Below are 17,405 nucleotides of genomic sequence, written 5' to 3'. Positions count from 1 at the left end.
AAAGTGTGTTTTACAATCCAGAATATGGCCTATCTTGATAATTTCCTATGTAACCTGTGTGTGTGTGTTCCGGTTGTTTCTCGGCATCACCCATTTTTTAAAAAATAATTTTTTAAAGACAAGATCATTCACTGGCCTGGAGTTCACCAAGCAGGCTAGATTGATAGCCATTAAGTCCTGCTTCCTTCTACCTCACCAATGCTAGAATTATAACCATGTTCTTCTGTTCATGGCTTTTTTACATGGGTACTGGGGTCCTAAACTCACATCCTTATGTTTGAGTGGTAGGCACTTTACCAACTAAGCCATTTCTCCAAACTCCAAAATCTTTTATATTTTAAAAAAGATTTACTTGCAGGGCAGTGGTGGCTCACGTCTTTAATCCCACTCTGCCACTTGGGAGGCAGAGGCAGGCGGATTTCTGAGTTTGAGGCCAGCCTGGTCTACAGAGTGAGTTCCAGGACAGCCAGGGCTACACAGAGAAACCCTGTCTCAAAAAACCAAAAAGAAAAAAAAAGAAAAAGAAAGGAAAAAAGGAAAAAGAAGAAACGTCAGGATGGAAAGCAACAAAGACGTCCCAGAAGTATGTGACAAAAGGTGTGTCAAAACAAAGTGTGATAAAACAATTCAGAGCACGTTCCCCTTGGGCACGTGGAAGGCTTGACTAACACTGTAGCTGTGGGAATGAAATGTGTCTGAGATGCTATGTCCTCTCTTTGGGTCGGTCTTCTAAGAACATAGCATCTTTGCTATGTTCAGGAAGGGCTATGCACTGCCACGGCCGCATCTGTCTTCTTCTGCTTTACTTCTTAAGGAGGCTTCCTCTAGGTGATTTGGGTCTGTCTGGCTGCATAGAGTGCTGGAAGAAAATGAGTTAACAATAAGTTAAACCTGTATGCTGCTGTCCTTTGCTTGGACTGATAAATAGACAGTCTAGTCTCTGTTGGCATTGAATCCTGCCTAGGTCTGACTACAACCACTCTTGGAACCCACCCACCCTTGTGATCTTTGTAAACAAAACTTTAACCTGGATAAAAGTAGACTCTCAGGATGGTTACTTGGAGCCAAAATGTCTGTGCCGATGGGGACATCAAATGATCTGCCTCTGCAGTTGAGGAACCCACTCTGGAGCTGGTCTGTGAAAGTTCTATTGAGTCTTTTAATTTTCTTTCCTTCTAAGTATTTGGGATACCACAGAAGACAGGAAGCAATGCTCTCAGATGTCTCAGGTCTTTGGGAGTAGGCTCGGATTTGGGGACCAGAAAAGGTAAATGAAGAGAAGTTAAAGTTCTCCAAGGAAAGTGGATCAGAAAACAGCCTGCAGTTCATGGCAATCCACCCAGGACTCGTTCACTTTGTGCCAGGTTGCTTAGTGATCTTTTCTGGGAAGACAAGAATAAATGGCAATGACTACAAACCAAAGAAAAAAATTCCACCCAAGTCTAGCTTGGTAAGCGAATGAGTTTGTTGTGGTTACTTATAGAATATGACAAGAGGTTACTTAAGCACAGATAACCCCAAAGCAGCTGTATCACTGAAAGCAAAGCCCATGCAGAGTGGACGATGACTTATGAAGGCTCATCCACCTTAAAAACCTTGTATCTTTCGGAGCTTCCTGCTCCTGGTGAGTTTTATGAGCTTCCTGTGCCTTTTAAGTTCCCTCAGTTTTAATTCAGAGAAAACAGCTATAGAATAGGTACAAATAGCACTACCACTCAGCACTGGTCCCTGGTCCAGAGCTTGGAGACAGTCTAGATCTGGGCTCCCACAAAGAAGCTCACCGCATAGTACCATCTCCCCAACAAGAATTTTCAGATTTGTCTCCAGTTTGGGACATACTCTTGAAACCTGTCTCTATTTTACCTACATGTTAGAAAAGTTCTGAGAGCTCAGCCAGAACTGGATTCAGTATCCTCTCCCCAGCTCAACTCTCCCCAACTCCCCATTTCCTCTGACACAGGGATTTTGTGAAAAGATTCATTGGAAAAATGAACCTAGATGTTCCCAGGTAGAAGGTTAAGAAGTGGTATGGAGTAAAGAAGTATCTGTCCCCTGCATTTTACAACGGCCTAACTTGTTTATGTACTGAGTAACTATCCTCTTAAAAACTGATCCCATGCCACAAGAAAAACATTGGCCTTGATCCAGAAGTGTGATGATGGGCTAGGAGGGAGGCTCCCTGCCTTGAGAGGATTTGAAGAGGGACCACTAGCAGGGTTGCTAGTGGCCAGGCTTCAAATTCTGATTGTTTGGGTTCCAACCCTGGCTCTGAGCAATTCAGTAAGTTATACCACTACTCCAAATCTTTGTTGCCCCACCTGAAAATGTGCACAATCTTATTATCTACCCATAGAGCCATAGTCATGTAGACCTGTAATTGTTCTAATAGGATGTCAGCCACTGTCAGGAATTGGGGGCCAGGCTGGAAGATGGTGAGGAGCTACCTCAGGATGCTGTAGGCTCCTGAGCAGGAGGAAACGTGGAAGTTGGGGAGAGGTGGGCTGGAGGGAGGATACTGAATCCAACTCCAGCTGGGCTCTCAGCACTTGTTCTGTGAGCCAGGGTTTTTCAGAATCTGCTAATTCTTATGATGGCTAGCTGACAAGGTGGACTCAAGAGTCAAGAGAATCTCAAGGAAAAAGATATGAAGCTGAGGGGCAGGGGGTGGGGATGGGGGCGCTAAGAGCAGGGCAGGCAGACTGACCAAGGAAAGGGACAGGAAAAACAGCTTTCCTACAACTTTTTTGTTGTTGTTGTTTGATTGGTTTTTGTTTTTTTGATTTAGGTTTTTACTCTGTAGCACAGGTGACCTGTTGGCTTCCAGTGGGTGGTGATTTTCCTGTCTCAGCATTCCAAGCATGAGAATTACAGACATGAGCCAATATGCTCGCTTTTAACAACATTTCATCAGGAGCAGAGAAGCAAATATGAGCACCCCACGCGCTATCCCACTTCTGTTATATCTGAGACTTTGAATAGCAGCCAGGCCAGCAGCGGTTCTGAAAGACAGAGAGCAGTGTCTGTGGACCAGCCCTAGTTAGGAAAACCCCAGCTTGGTTCTGTGAGAGGCTGCTACGCACCTAAACCGGGCAAACTGGAGAAGCAGTGGCTTGCCACACTTGCAGTTGGCAACAGAGAGGGTCTGGAAAACCTCCCTGAAAATAATGAGAGGGAAAACTTTGATTAGTTAAATCCCAGATAATCCTGGATGATGAAGACAGATCTGGACTCCTTAATGGATTTAGGGTCCCAAGGGGAGTGGCAGAGGCAGCAGATCAGCCCATGGTGAGAAGAAGCCAAGAGGAGTCCATACCAGGCTGCGAAAGCACCAAGGTAGGTGCAAACTTCCCAGCCCAGCTTTATCTTCCTGGGGGTGGGGAGACATACAGCATGGGTGGGTTCAGTGGCAGATCTGTCTCTAGTGCCCCTGTCTCTTAAACTATAGAAGTGTTCAAGGACACTGAGTGAAGCACCGTCCCCATCTCTTGCTGCTGGGTCTCTATTTCTTGGTGCCAGTATTGAACTTTCGACAGCAGTGGGGGTGCAGTGGCAGGCACAGTGTTCCTTAGTAGGAAGAGGACCATGACAGCCAATCAGTATCCCCCAATACAAACACCTCTTACTTATTTTGTGTGTTTCAGGGACTTGTTCATGCCAGGGTGTTCGCTTATGGAATGGGGAGTGGGGGGGGTAATAAGTTCTCTTCTACTATGTGAGTTCAGGACTCCTTGGGTAGTCAGGCTTAGAGGCAAATACATTTACCTTCTGAGCCATCTCAAAGGCCCCATGAGAGAATTATTTGATATCACTTTCCTTTGGCAGAAAGGTGCCCAAAGATCCAGCCCTCCTATCAGGCCCCCTGCAGGGCCCCACCATCCTGCCAGTTGGGCAGCAGGCAGCAGTGGGTGCCTCTGTTCAGAAACAGCAGGAGCCCTTAAACCCTCAGAGCCCTCACCCAGCTCCTTCCTCAGCCAGGCTCTGCCTTACTGTCCTCGTTTCTCTTCCCTTGTTCCATGAGACAAGTTTATTTGTTTGAGTAACCTTTCATTAGCAAAAATGGGTTTATTTGGTAAGATCTTCCTCAGGGAGTTGCAAACGTCTGCTCTGGGCTGACCCCAGCAGATGAGGTAGGCTGTCCTTCCCTTTCCCAACCTTTTGCTTTGTATCTCTAGCATCTACTTGGGATGTGGGAGTCTGTCATCTGGGTGACCTTCCACCTCCTGAGGTAGAATCTAGGAGACGGAAGCTTTAAGATCTGGACCTTGGCTGCAGGCCTGTGGCAAGGTCTCTGCAGCCTCTTCTATTTGAGGTGAACCCCGGTTGAGTCACCTACTCAGGCTACAGGCTACAAAAGATTGCACTGGTATCTTTCTTAGCTGCATGCCAAAATTCGGATTTATGAAGGCTCACAGCTGCTAATTGGCAAGTCTCTATATCTCTAACATCTTCTCCTAAATCTAGAGGTGAATTTTGAGCAACATTCCTAGCAGAGCTGAAAAAGGATTTCTCCCCACCCATCCACCCCTCTAGCAAGGGACTCAACAGACAATTATCCTGAAGGAAAGTTACTGGTTTGCTAATCCGGAGAACAGCTTGGAGGGGAGATTTGGGTCTTCTTTTAATAATGGAAAGTTAATGCGCAGCCCCTTGTTATTGTCTTCCTTAGAGCCTCTTGTTTAATCCTCTGGCTTAGTGGTGGCGCCCTCAAACAGGGAAGACAGCAAGGGAGAAGCACTGTGCAGGGCTCTGACTCCAGGTAGAGGAAGCCCAGCCATATCTCCGTAGGCCCCCTAAAGTTGCGGCTCTGCTGTCTGCCCGAAACACAAGAGAGCAGGGCCCCAAGAGAGGGTGGGCGCCTGGGCTGGAGGCTGAGACAAAAGGGCTTGCCCATGGTCGTTTGTTTGTCTATATGCAATGATTTTTATTTTTTATTTTTTATTTTTTTGCTTTTACCCATGTCTGTGTGAGGGTTCCAGATGCCCTGGCACTGGAGTTACAGACAGTTGTGAGCTGCCCTGTGGGTCCCCTGCAAGAGTGGTCAGTGCTTTTAACCGTTGAGCCATTTCTCCAGCCCCCACCTACGTGTTTTATTAGCTCCAATTTCAACAAATATGAAATTTCTACGTGCCAATCAGGTTGTCTTTGACTAATCATAAATCCGAACAGTAATTTGTTAGTCTCAGTGAGCAGTCCCAGTAGATGGCCCTGTTTATTCCACGTCCCCGACCTCATTTAGGATCGCTGAATAAAATACGGTACACCGTTATACTAAAACAATAGCCACTGCTTACAGGAAGTTAATTTTTCACTGGACTGTGTATATTTTTATTAAACCTGTCCAGTCCTCCTAGTCCACTTCTGCCTCTCCTCCTTTTCCCTGCCCCTTCGCAGCACCAAGCAAATTTGGGACTGTATTACACTCTACTGTCTAGCCCTTAAAGATTTAGCGAGGGAGGGGTTTTTGGCAGGAGGGAGAGTGGCCGCCGGCAGTAGGTTAAATACAAATTGTCAACTTTTCTTCAGGGATTTTCAGACTGGGTGCTGGAGTTGAAGACACTGGCCGGTGTGGTTTGGGTGGTAGTAGGATGGGGCGGGGGTGGTGTGCTTGGGAACCCTCCCTAGATCTTACAGGGTAATTAAGGAGTGTGAGATTTTTGAAGGCCGGGGTGTCCAGAAGAGAGACCCTTTAAGGATGTGAGCTTGTGGGTTTCATCGGAGAGGGGAGACAACACAACCCTCGATGCTCACTTTTTCTCTCCTTTCAGAGAATGGGGGTGGGGTGGGCAAGGGACAGCTGGAGAGAGAAAAGAGGTGACTAGGACGACCAGCAGCTGAGAGGCCAACAACTCAGGGGAGGGGAGCTGATGGCGTCTGAACCTTGCTGGTGGGAGCTTGGATGCGACTGCTCCCTGCTGATTGGCGCCTTCCAGGCCGTCTAGGTCTCAGGGACAGCTTCTCCAGCATAAAAGGGGTCGCCTGAGCTAGCCTCCTCTGCACAGGTGACCAGAAAGGACTCAATTCCCCACTCCTGGCCTGGAGGGCTGAGAAGCATGACTGGACGGGATGGACTTTTGGATGGGCGCTCCAGGAGTAGAGCCCTGGTCCCAGGCTGTCCTTCCACAGGCCCTCGCCTTCGAAGCTTCGCCATCAACGACCTGCTGGGATTGGAGGCAGACCTGCCGACTCCGGCGGAGCCTGTGCTAAGATCCAACTGCGAAGCTTCAGCGGAGGCAATAGGGCGGGGGCCGGGACCAGGGCCGGGACTGTGCGGCTCCTGCCCTGCTCGCGGGGCTCTCCCGCTGGGCCTGAGCCTCCTCTGCGGCTTCGGGGCACAGCCCCCTTCCGCGGCCGCCGCTCGCGCGCGCTGCCTGCTCCTCGCCGATCTGCGGCTTCTGCCCCCTGCAGGACCCGAGCCTGCTGTCGCCCAGACCCCAGTCCACCCACCGCCTGCGCTCGGCAGCCAGCAGCGCAGCGAGAGCATCTCCACGTCTGGTAATTTAGTCAATGCTTCCTGCAGCCAATCCTCAAAAGGTCCAGAAGCACCTGGGTTGCGCTTGGTCACCCTTTGAGACACCCTAGATCTCGGGCGGCTGTCCCGACAGACCCCTGTACCTCCTGCCGGTTTCCAAACCGCAGCCTCACCTCCCAAGCCCCATTCCCACATGTGGGGACAGCCACCAAGGGTTCTGATGGCTCTTGTGACCAGACCCGCGGACCCCTTTCTCTCAGCACTTAGTACCAGTTTTTGGGTGGCGAATAATCGGGAGGACTGGTGTCTGTATCCCTAAGGCAGAGTCGTCGACAGAGCTGACTGATAGTTTAAGAGGGTTGGGTGGTAAGTTGAACTCTTGTGCTCTCCTGGTGCTGAGAAGGAAGTTCTGAGTCTCTAGCTGCTCTTTCTCTCTTTGTTGCCTTCTACCCAAATACCAGCGGGTGAGAGAAGCCATCCGTTCACTCTGATGTAGTTAGGTAGGTTAGGAGTCTACCTATTTTTCTCGGGGAGGAGAGAATCTTGGCGTACTGTGGGGAAAGAGAAGAAAGCAAAAACATTCTTTCCATGGGGCAAAAAACTAAAAGCCTAGGAATGCGAGCTCGAGGGGAGAGAATTATGCAAAACCAAACAAACAAACAAACAAACAAAAACAAAAACAAACAAAACCGCGGACCCAGCGAAACTGTCCCGAAGAATACAGGGCTAGGCTAGCAGAGTGGATGGACCCTGTAAAGCACAGACGAACTAGCCAGGGTCTGCCGGGACTCTCAGCAGGGAATCGACTGCCTCTCTGTTGTGCCATTAAAACCGAAAAAGATATCTTCATAGGGTGGCTTCTTTCTTCTCCGAATATTGATTTAAAAAAAAAAAGGTAAAATGCAAGTAAAATTTATTCCGGGAGGGCATTTCCTGCAGAAACAGCATCATGTGACTGGTGAGAAATTCTGTCACTTTAAAAGAAAAACAAGAAACAGTTGACATTAATTTAAAGCTAGATTGTAAATCCAATATATGCAGATATTTCCATTTCCATGAATCAATATGAAACTATTTTACTTTAGGGGATATTAATGTGCCATTTTATGGTGATATCATTGGTATAGAAACAAAATTAGTGTTATCTCGTTACTTTTGTCTTTACTCATTTAAAAAAAATTTGTGGGCAATTCTACTTTCAAACAACGAATCTGATAATAGTTTAGCTTTTAGCTTTCCTTATCCTGAGATCTTTCGGTATGTTGAATATGGGTAGATAACCTCACAGTTAAATGGTATTGTTTAGGGGCCTAAGTCTAGCTCCTGCTTGCTACTAAGTACATTCTTGATAAACACAGCATTAACCTTCACATTAAAATGCCCAAAATGTAGCAAAAATTTCAAATTTTCAGAAAGTCATCTTCTTGTGCCAACAGATGGGGACAGTCCATCTGAAGAAAAGAGTGACCCAAAGATGTCCCTTACTCTGGGCAAGAGGAAGAAGCGGAGACACAGGTATGGGTCCAGGCTGTCTTCTCTGCCTGTGTTTCCTCAGATAGACACACCCCTATTGTCTATGAGGACAGCATCTGAGAATGTATAGAAGGCTCAGCAGTCTACTACTGGTGGGGAGTGACAACCATACATATCCATTTCCTGCAATTCTCAGGAGGCTACAGGGAAATCTGTACAGTTTTAAAGGCATGATTTTGTGCATTTGTAAATGGGTTTTATCTCTCTGGCATATTTCACGTGTGTTTCTGCCTCTCTACAGGACAGTTTTCACTGCTCATCAACTTGAAGAACTGGAGAAGGCGTTTGGCGAGGCCCACTACCCTGATGTGTATGCTCGGGAAATGCTGGCTGCGAAAACAGAGCTCCCGGAAGACCGAATACAGGTGTCTGGTGGCCTTCCTTTCTCAAAGACCCTGCACAGAACCTGCCATTCACACAGTGAGCAACCCACAGCCACTCAGACCAGCTCAGTGTGGTCCTCGTCATTTGAGAACTGAGAGTGACCTAGTTAGAGGCACTAAAATGCTCTCTGTAGACTTCATGCCTTTTATCCTTCTGTCATCTTCAACCTGCCCTCAGATATTACACAATTGTGGGCCATCAAGATGGCCCTGCCACCAACACTTAGACCTAAGTTGGATCGCTGGTACTCACTTGGTAGGAGAGCACTAATTCTTCTCTGACATATGTGGCAGAAGCACACCAACTTCTACACTAATGATCACAAAATTAATAAAAATGTCACAATGAAAATGATATCTTAAAAAAATCACACAATTGGATGTTATGCTAGAAACCACTTGAAGCTATCTTAGTAAACATGTTTATCTCTCATCTTCAGTTCTTAAAGTCATCACCATATATAGCCCAAGTCACACTGTGCTGTCTGTGTCATATGGATCCAGGGAAAGATACACTCTTTGGAAGAATTGCCAATGATTCACTGCTCTAAGCTTCAGGATATTTTGCCGTATTGTTTAAATTAACGTACTTTTCTATAAATGTAAGAGCAGCAATCAGTCAATCTAAGATTTGAAGGGGCTTTCGACCCTGTGAACTTTCTAAACAGAAAAACCAGGAAACACTGTAGGCAGCCCCTTTACACACTGCAGTAAAGGGTCCTTTTCGTTCTTTGTTTTTGCTTCCTAACGCCTTAGAAAACTTCAAAGGAAGTAGCTCCAACCTTATGTCCATAATGCTGAGTCCTTGTGGGTTTGGAGGGCTGCTGCCACACTGGCCTGCAGGCCGAGGGGTGAGGAATGGTCCCTTATAGACTCAGAGTCCAGGAACGCATGAGCTTCTGTAGGCATTCCTTTCCATAGTGTCTCTCCTTGAGCCCCTCTGTCTCCCATCTGCCTCTAACCAGGTCTGGTTCCAGAACCGGAGGGCCAAGTGGCGTAAGCGAGAGAAGCGCTGGGGCGGCAGCAGTGTTATGGCTGAGTATGGGCTCTACGGAGCCATGGTGCGTCACTGCATTCCACTGCCGGACTCCGTGCTCAACTCTGCAGATAGCCTGCAGGGCTCCTGTGCACCCTGGCTTCTGGGTAAGAGGTGGCTGAGAGCAAGACCAGGGGTGTGAGCCGTGTTCTCACCACGGATATGAAGAGCAAAGAGGTCTCAGGTTTAAGCCCACTCTGAACTCTTAAGTTTTTGTTAATTCTGAGCCTTAATTTTCTGTTGAAAGTGTGGAGGCAATGTGTGGGAAAATCCCTTTAGGCTATTCACATTTGTAAACATGTATTCAAAATGTATAAGTGGACAGATATACTTGCATTGTTTTTGATACGTATTATCAAAGTGGCGAATCCTACTAGAAAGTGTAGAAGGTATTCGGCTTAGTGTGCAGGGTTAACAGGGCCATGCAGAGCAGGGAGAATCTAGATTATTCTATTCTGTCTGCACTGCTGAAGCAGTAGGTAGGTCAGATCCTGGTCCTGATTTAACAAACATGCCCTGGAGTGTTTCTATTGAAGAGATCAAGCCCTTTCTGGGCTCTTACCCCTTTCTGTGCTGTTTGGGTTCAGAGTTTGCAAGCATGGGTCACAAGATAATTACTATCAGTAAATTAGTTAGGTGGATCCTAGTGAGATTTTAGGCTGGGAAAGTTCAACAAACAGTTTTTCTGCCCGGTGCTGGGCTGAGAACCAGAGATAGCATGGTTAATATAGCTTGGACTATGACTAAGGACTAAAGAGATTAGACAGAAGTCAGGGTGGGTAGAGAACCAAGCCCACTCTTCTGAAATCACACAAATAGGGGCACTTTCTGGCATCCTGAGGACCTCAGTCATATACAAGCAAGTGCCAAACAGGAATTGTTGTTTAGATGACACGTCACCCTACAAAACATTTTGCAGGAGTGATAGCTGACAAATAGAACTTTTGAAACCTTAATGCTGGGAGTTAGCACCTGGTTGCTCTCCTCTAGGCTCCAGAGGAACACTGAGAAAGAACATTTTAGACAGACTGAGAGAACAGTGATAAGGAAGGAATGTACTCAATTGCTGAGTTTAAAAATATTTTTGAGCCTGGTGTGATGGCACATGCCTTTTATCTGTCCCAGTAATCAGGAGACAGAGGCAAGCAGATCGAGTGCATATGATGTCAGCCTGGTGTACATGGCAAAATCCAGGACTACATCAAAGCACCCTGTCTCAAAACAAAACAAAACAAAATTTTTATTGTTGTTTTTCCTTTTTGTTTTCCAGGGATGCATAAAAAGTCTACAGGAATGAGGAAACCAGAAAGTGAAGACAAATTGGCAGGACTCTGGGAGTTTGACCATCTCAAAAAAGGTGCTAATAAGGATCCGAATGGACCTGAGAGGGGACCAGACAAAACAAGCCTGGACCCTGAGGGGAGCTTGGAAGATATGGCCATTGACCTGTCCAGCTCTTCCAGGCCAGGGTCTTAGAAAATGCCTCCAGGGTCCAGTACTCAGGGATGTTCCCACGCCCCGGGGCTGCAGGTGCTCCAGCCCCGACAGGTGGGAGCCTCATGAGACTGACAGATTGCCCCCCCAAAAGCTGGAAATATGCATACTTCTCACAAGTATTTTTCAGGAGACAGGTCCAAGGCAAACACCTTCAGTTTGGTTTTCTTCCTGAAACGTCTGGATAGAGGGCAACACTACAATGTTGAATAAATAATGACTTAGGGAAAGTTCCATTTAATTCTAGAGTAGAGAACATTCACATAACCTCCCAAGCCAGTCAATTTGGTCTAAAATTTTGTTTTTCCTTTGTAGAATTTGAACATGGAAGATTTGAAGTTCAAAGATAATTTTAGAGCTAGGGTATGGCGTAGCTCAGTTAACAGTACACACGAAGACCTGGATTTAATACACATAAACCAGATCGCACACACCTGTAATCCCAGCACTCGGGGTGGAGACAAGAGATCAAGACGTTCAAGAGCATCCCAGTGATGATGAGATTATTACTACCCGGCAGTATTTAAGATGTGGTTCAATCATTAAGAAAGCTAGCCTGGAAGGGGTTACATGTTTGAATCCAAGAGGTTACTTAAAATTAAAAGTCACTGAAATGGAAAAAAAAAAAAAAGAAAAAGAAAAGAAAGCTAGCCTGACCTCCTCACTCTAAGTTAGAATATTTGGTTTGATTTTGTTGAAACAGGGTCTTGCTGTGCAGACCCAGGCTAGCCTCATTTTCATAATCTCCTGCCTCAGCCTCTCCAGTGCTGCATTACAGGTGTGAATGTAATTGTTATACATTCCTAGGAGAAGCTTCTAAACAGACAAATGAATGAATGAATGAATGAATGAATGAATGCTATATTACCATTCCTTGAGATGGGTCTAGGACCAGTCTTTGTGGTAGGTGGTAATTTTGTGTTCTCAGTTACTTGATAGGCCTTGAATACTCAATGTATAAATAGCAAAGAAAGCCATATGCCCCTCCTCCTTTGAAATCACCTGGAGCCATGTTTAAGCAATTGTTAATATCTGGAGACTGTCTGAAGGTCAGACCCAACTTCTTGGTCTTTTTGAGTTTATGTTTGAAAGCACTTTAGTGACTTGGATTCACGAATGTTTTCTTTCCTGTATTTCCTTTGCCATTTTTTTATTATTTAAAAATAAATGTATGGTGTGTCTGACACTCAAAGCTACTTACTGACCCCTCGATAGGCTCTCCCCTCACGTCCCTTTTTAGTCTGGAAACACGCAGAGCAGGTTGTCTTCCAGGCTGCAGGACTTAGCCCAGGGTCTGTGTAGTGTACTGTGGGGCAGTAGCCCTGGCTGAGTTAGGTTTTGGAGTTCAGAGTCTGAAGAAGCGTTGTCCATTTTGGGTAGTTTCCTCTGCAGATTATCTCAGGAACCGGTCGGGTTGGGCTGCCCCCACCTCCACCCCCAGTCTCTTCCTTTAGTCTATTTTTATCCTATGTAGTCCCATGTGTTACACTGTATATTAGTGAAGTATTAACTCTGTGAGATGTTGGTGAAATGTTGCTAAGTGAGAAGCCCTTGGGGGGAAGATACAAGTAGAAATAAAGATGTTTAAAGTACACTGAAAATGAAATAAATACCGTTCAACAACTGGTTCTGAATAAACATATGCACAATAGACAAAAGTCTCTGAAATATTACAAAGAAAAGGGAGATATCAAAAATGGTGTGAGACATATGTAACAGTTGTGCAGCTGGGTCTTCATGTGGGACTTCTAAAGTGGGACAGGGGCTGTCTCTGACTGCATTGACTGCCTTTGCATCCCTCTCCCCTAACTGCACCTAGTCTCACTGCAACTTGATGCACTAAGGCTGGTTAATATCCAAGTGAGGTTTCCCCTTTTCTGAGGAGAAGTGTAAGGGGGTGGATGTGGGGAGGGGAGGATCTGGGGGAGAGGGAGGAGAAGCTTCCATCAGGAGGTAAAGTTAATAAATAATGGAAAAAATGGTGGGAGAAAAGAGGAAAACCATATATTTGTATACATGCATACATGTATATATGTATAAATATTTTTCTTTTACCCTTGACACAGACTTTTGCTAGGTTGCCTGAACAGAGATCCCTCTGCCTCAAACTCCTCAGTAGCTGGACCACAATTATGTGTCATTGTGATTCTCCCCCTCCCCCCCCAAAAACGATGTTAAATATGTAAGAAAAACACCATAGCTCAATGTGGTGGTATTTGGGAGGTGGGGCCGGAGGATTTCAAGTTCTAGGTTAGCCTTTGCTACAGTGTGAGAATTTTTTTCCCCCAAGACAGGGGTCTTACTTTATAGCTTTGGCTGTCTTAGAACTCACTATGTACCAGTCTGGTCTCTGCCTTGCCTCTGCCTCTCAAGTGCTGGGATTAAAGACTTGGCCATGAGATCTTGTTTTAAAATATAACAAATAAAATAAAATCATTATTCACAACCAAAATGACCTGTATGTTCATTAATCAAAAAATGGGCCGGGGAGCTGGTAGTTAAGAGCACTCACTGCTCTAGCAGGGCACCTGGGTTCAGTTCTTAGCACTCACATGAAAGCTCACAACTCCCTGTAACTCCAGTTGTGAGTGAATACAATGCCCTCTTTCTGCTGTGTAGTAACTAGGAATATGTGAAGTGTCCAGACATATAAGGAGATCAAATACCCTCATACATAGAATAAAATAATAACAAAATTCAAGCCCATAAGGCTTTTATTAGGGAAAAAATCTACAAATGGTACATTTCCTGAGGAAGTGCACGTTACTAACACCAAATCAACAAAAGTAAAAACTATTAAAGATCATCAAGCAAGGAATCCATGAAACATTGTACTGTGGTCGATGGTTAGGCCACATGCAAATTCTTAAAAACTAAACAAAGCATTTTAATGGTATATAAATTGCTCTTGTACACAGAAAAAAAATGTAGGAAGGTTTTTAACACTAACATCATCCTAATTCTTGAACCCCAAAAGTTAACACGACACCTCCCAGCTCTATGTAACTCCATAAATGGAATGTGAAATTCACAAATAATTATCAACGTTTACAGCCCAACAGAATATTAGACATGTTCTTTGCATGCAGGTCGACTCCAAGCACACAAAGGTATTTTAATATTATACATAATCTGGCAATGCTAAAGTATTTTAATGTTATGAAGGCAATTACTTATATATTTATTAGCATCTCAAACTATAAAATAAGGTTATATTGACAGATATTGAAAACACTGAACAGGAGCTGAGGAAACTGCTGAATAGATAAAATGTTTGCCCTCCAAGCATGAGGTCTGGGGTTTGGATCTCCAGAATCCATGTAAACGATAAATAAACATGGTGATCTGCCTGTAATCCACTACTCAGGAAGCAGAAATGGGGGATCCCCGGGGCAAGCTGGCTTGTTAGAGTAGCCACAATTGGTGGGCTGTACCTTCAGTGTCAGGCTTTGCCTCAATAAATAAGTGGAGAACAATAGAGAGAGATGCCCAACATTAATTTAAGGTCTATACATACACATAAATACTTACGTGCATGGGAACCTCCCCTTACAGGTACACCCCAACACATGTGAACACACATAGACACTAACTCACACCACACATGCACATAGGTACCCACAGAAGGAAAGTACTCAGTAAATTAATTTCCCAGCTCCTAGAAACATCATTTGAAACCAGTGTGGTGGTACACAGCTATGTTTCTGACAGCCAGGAGGTTGGGGGAGAAGGATTGGGAGCTCAAGAGTGGCTTCTCACAGCACCAGAAAAGTAGCTGATACAATACTGTGTCTTCATAGACCTGGCACGAACTCTCCCATGCCACTCAGTCCCTTCTAGATGACTTTATCACACTTAACACGGTGTAGATGCCAGGTAGATGGCTGGAGGGTGTGTTATTTAGGAAATGGTAAGGGAAAATGAATACATGTTCACTTATCTATGTGCTTTAAAAATATTTCTGATTTATGGTTGAGTGGATCAATCTACAGACAGGGAACACAAAGGTACGGAGAAAGAAGGCAGCCCACCAATAAAAGGAGCAGGGGGGAGGGGAATTTATCTAATCAAGCTGAAACTCCCACTAATTTCTAAACAAAATTAAGTGACTGTAGTGAGTCCCAGTCCTGGGGTAACTGAGGTCTCATGTAAACCAAAGCATCGCAAGTTGTCATGGGCTTGTCTCTCACGCTTATATCTTTAACCCACCTGAAAGTGGTTTTCCCCTGAACCAAAAGGTGGAAGCTTCTTTTCCCTCTATAGACAATAAATGATTGTCCCAATGTCTCAGCAGAGGGCCACCTTCCCCATCCCCATCCAGCTATTGTGAATAGTCTCCCTGCTCTCCAACTTAAACTTCTGCGCCTTGAGGCACCCTTCTACCGGTTGATTCTATAGGAGTGCATAGATAGATTCTTACCCTGTCCTGGTGGGTGATCAGTTAAGGCTGGGTTTTGAATGTCCCTCAAAGGCCATGTATAAAAGGCTCTGCAGCCAGCCAGTGTCACATTGGGAAGTAACAGAGACTTTGAGAGGTAGGGTCTGGTGGAAGGGACTTAGGTCACTGGAATTGTGCCTTTGAGGGAGTATTAGGCTCCTGCCCTTCTGTTCCTCCTGCCACTATGAATTGGGCAAGCTCTTCAACACTACGCTCAGACTCAGCACCAGGAGGCTAAGCAACTATACAAAAAAAACACTTTGAAATCCTGGGTCAAATTAAATCTTTCCCATATGTTGGTCTCAGGTGTCTTGTTTGTTTGTTTTGTTTTGGTTTGTTTGTTTGTTTGTTTGTCATCGTGACAAGCTGGCTAATGAACTAACAGGCTCACCTTTAGGAGACCCCTTAAACAGTGCTGAAATTAGGTCACTGGAAAACTCTGAGGTTTATCCTGCTCTCAGATTTCTCAGATTATCTTTGCCTTTCCTTTATGGGTTCCCGAAGTGCTGAAGGTTCTACGGATTTAGACTGGAGATCCTGAGCCTTCCAGTTCTCTTACTACTTTGCTACTTTGTTGACAGAGCAGAACCACACTTCTGACAAATAGGCAGATAGAATCTGGTCTGGAGGGCAGCTCCTCTCAAGGGCCACAGCCCTGGCTGAAGAAACATATCCTCAGATTTCTATAGAATTTACTGGTCCTCAAACTTCTATGTTGGGGAGAAAGCTTTAGGACTCGGTTTATCACAAATGGCACACTGGCGCCACCTACCGGCAGGTCCAGTAAACATGCATCCACTCTCATTCAGTGTTCGTTGTAAAGCTGTATTTTTAAATTTTTATTTTATTTATTTATTTATTTATTTATTTATTTATTTATTTATTTATTTATTTTGCATTAGAGAATTTTTCTGTCCTTTTCTACCCAGCCATCCCAGGGGCCCTCAACACCACCACCAGCCTTGTTTTTCTCTGATCTCTGATTGCCATACAGGCTTTGAAATAGCTTAGTTTCCAAGTGTGGTCCATCATCATTCGAAGATTTTGTTCCCTCTCATATTGACATTTCAGGATTTATCTTTCATGCCCTTCCAACAAAGACCCTCTATTATTTGTTGGAAAGGAGACAATGAGCTTCTTGCTGGCACTGACCTCTCTCTCTCTTGACTGCAGACAAAAATGTGACATGCTGCTTCACATACCTGCTGTCAAGCCTTTCTCACCATGATGGACCTTGCCCTCAAACTATGAGCCCAAAACAAACATTTCTTTAAGGTGTTTTTCAGGCACTGATCACAGAAACAAGAAGAGTACCCAATAGATGTCATTTCAAGAACAGGGTATTGGTTGTTATCCATAGTAACTGTGTTGTGCGGTGGATCTACTGTTACCACAGCATCAACAAAGTTAAGTGTCCTTTCACCAGGCTCACCATCACCGGTTTGTTTTCCTCTTCCATACAACATGATGAAGACTCCTTCACATGGTTTCTGCATCACAGAAGAGGACATCAGACCCCAGTATAGATGACTGACTGTGAATCACTATGTGGTTGCTGAATTGAACTTAGGACCTCTGGAAGACCAGGCAGTGCTCTAACCACTGAGCAACCTACCTCTTCAGCCCTTTTGTATAAATCTTGAGATACATTTTTTCTTTCTTTCCACTGTGCTTATCTGCCACTTACTGGGGGCTTTTCCTCCAGTTTCTTTTTAAATCTTGGAGTTCATGTGTCTTAATTTATCATATTTTAAAAGTAATCTATTCATCTATAAAATGAAATCTACTTATTAACTAAATAAATTTCATATACTCAATTGACCAAATTAACTCTGTGTCTTGAACATTAAAAAAAAAAAAAAAAAAACCTCTCATCTGCTTATCCGGAGTCAGAATCCTTGAGGTCAGAACTATCAAACTGCCTCTGCTGGTCATCCTGTATTCATGAATTATTTTAAGAGACTATCCTCAGGGCATGCAGTATGGAGGCAGCTTTGAACTTCTTTCAATGGTGGCATCCTTTAAGGAATGTCTTGTGTTCTGGTTGATTTG

General features: G+C 44.8%; 1 protein-coding gene across 1 annotated transcript; it reads left to right on the top strand.

Annotated features, from left to right (window-relative positions):
• The first annotated feature begins 3,102 nt into the window (after positions 1-3,102).
• On the top strand, positions 3,103-12,111 carry Vsx1 (visual system homeobox 1). Its single transcript, XM_028774895.1, has 6 exons — positions 3,103-3,333; positions 6,000-6,492; positions 7,906-7,984; positions 8,244-8,367; positions 9,351-9,528; positions 10,692-12,111. The coding sequence occupies exons 1-6, from the start codon at positions 3,283-3,285 to the stop codon at positions 10,895-10,897; spliced, it is 1,131 nt and encodes a 376-aa protein (XP_028630728.1). The 5' UTR covers positions 3,103-3,282; the 3' UTR covers positions 10,898-12,111.
• The last annotated feature ends 5,294 nt before the right edge of the window (positions 12,112-17,405 follow it).

This window comes from Grammomys surdaster, unplaced genomic scaffold (genome assembly GCF_004785775.1).
Source record: "Grammomys surdaster isolate TR1022 unplaced genomic scaffold, NIH_TR_1.0 251, whole genome shotgun sequence".
NCBI lineage: Eukaryota > Metazoa > Chordata > Mammalia > Rodentia > Muridae > Grammomys > Grammomys surdaster.
This window is presented reverse-complemented; position numbering and strand designations above follow the sequence as displayed.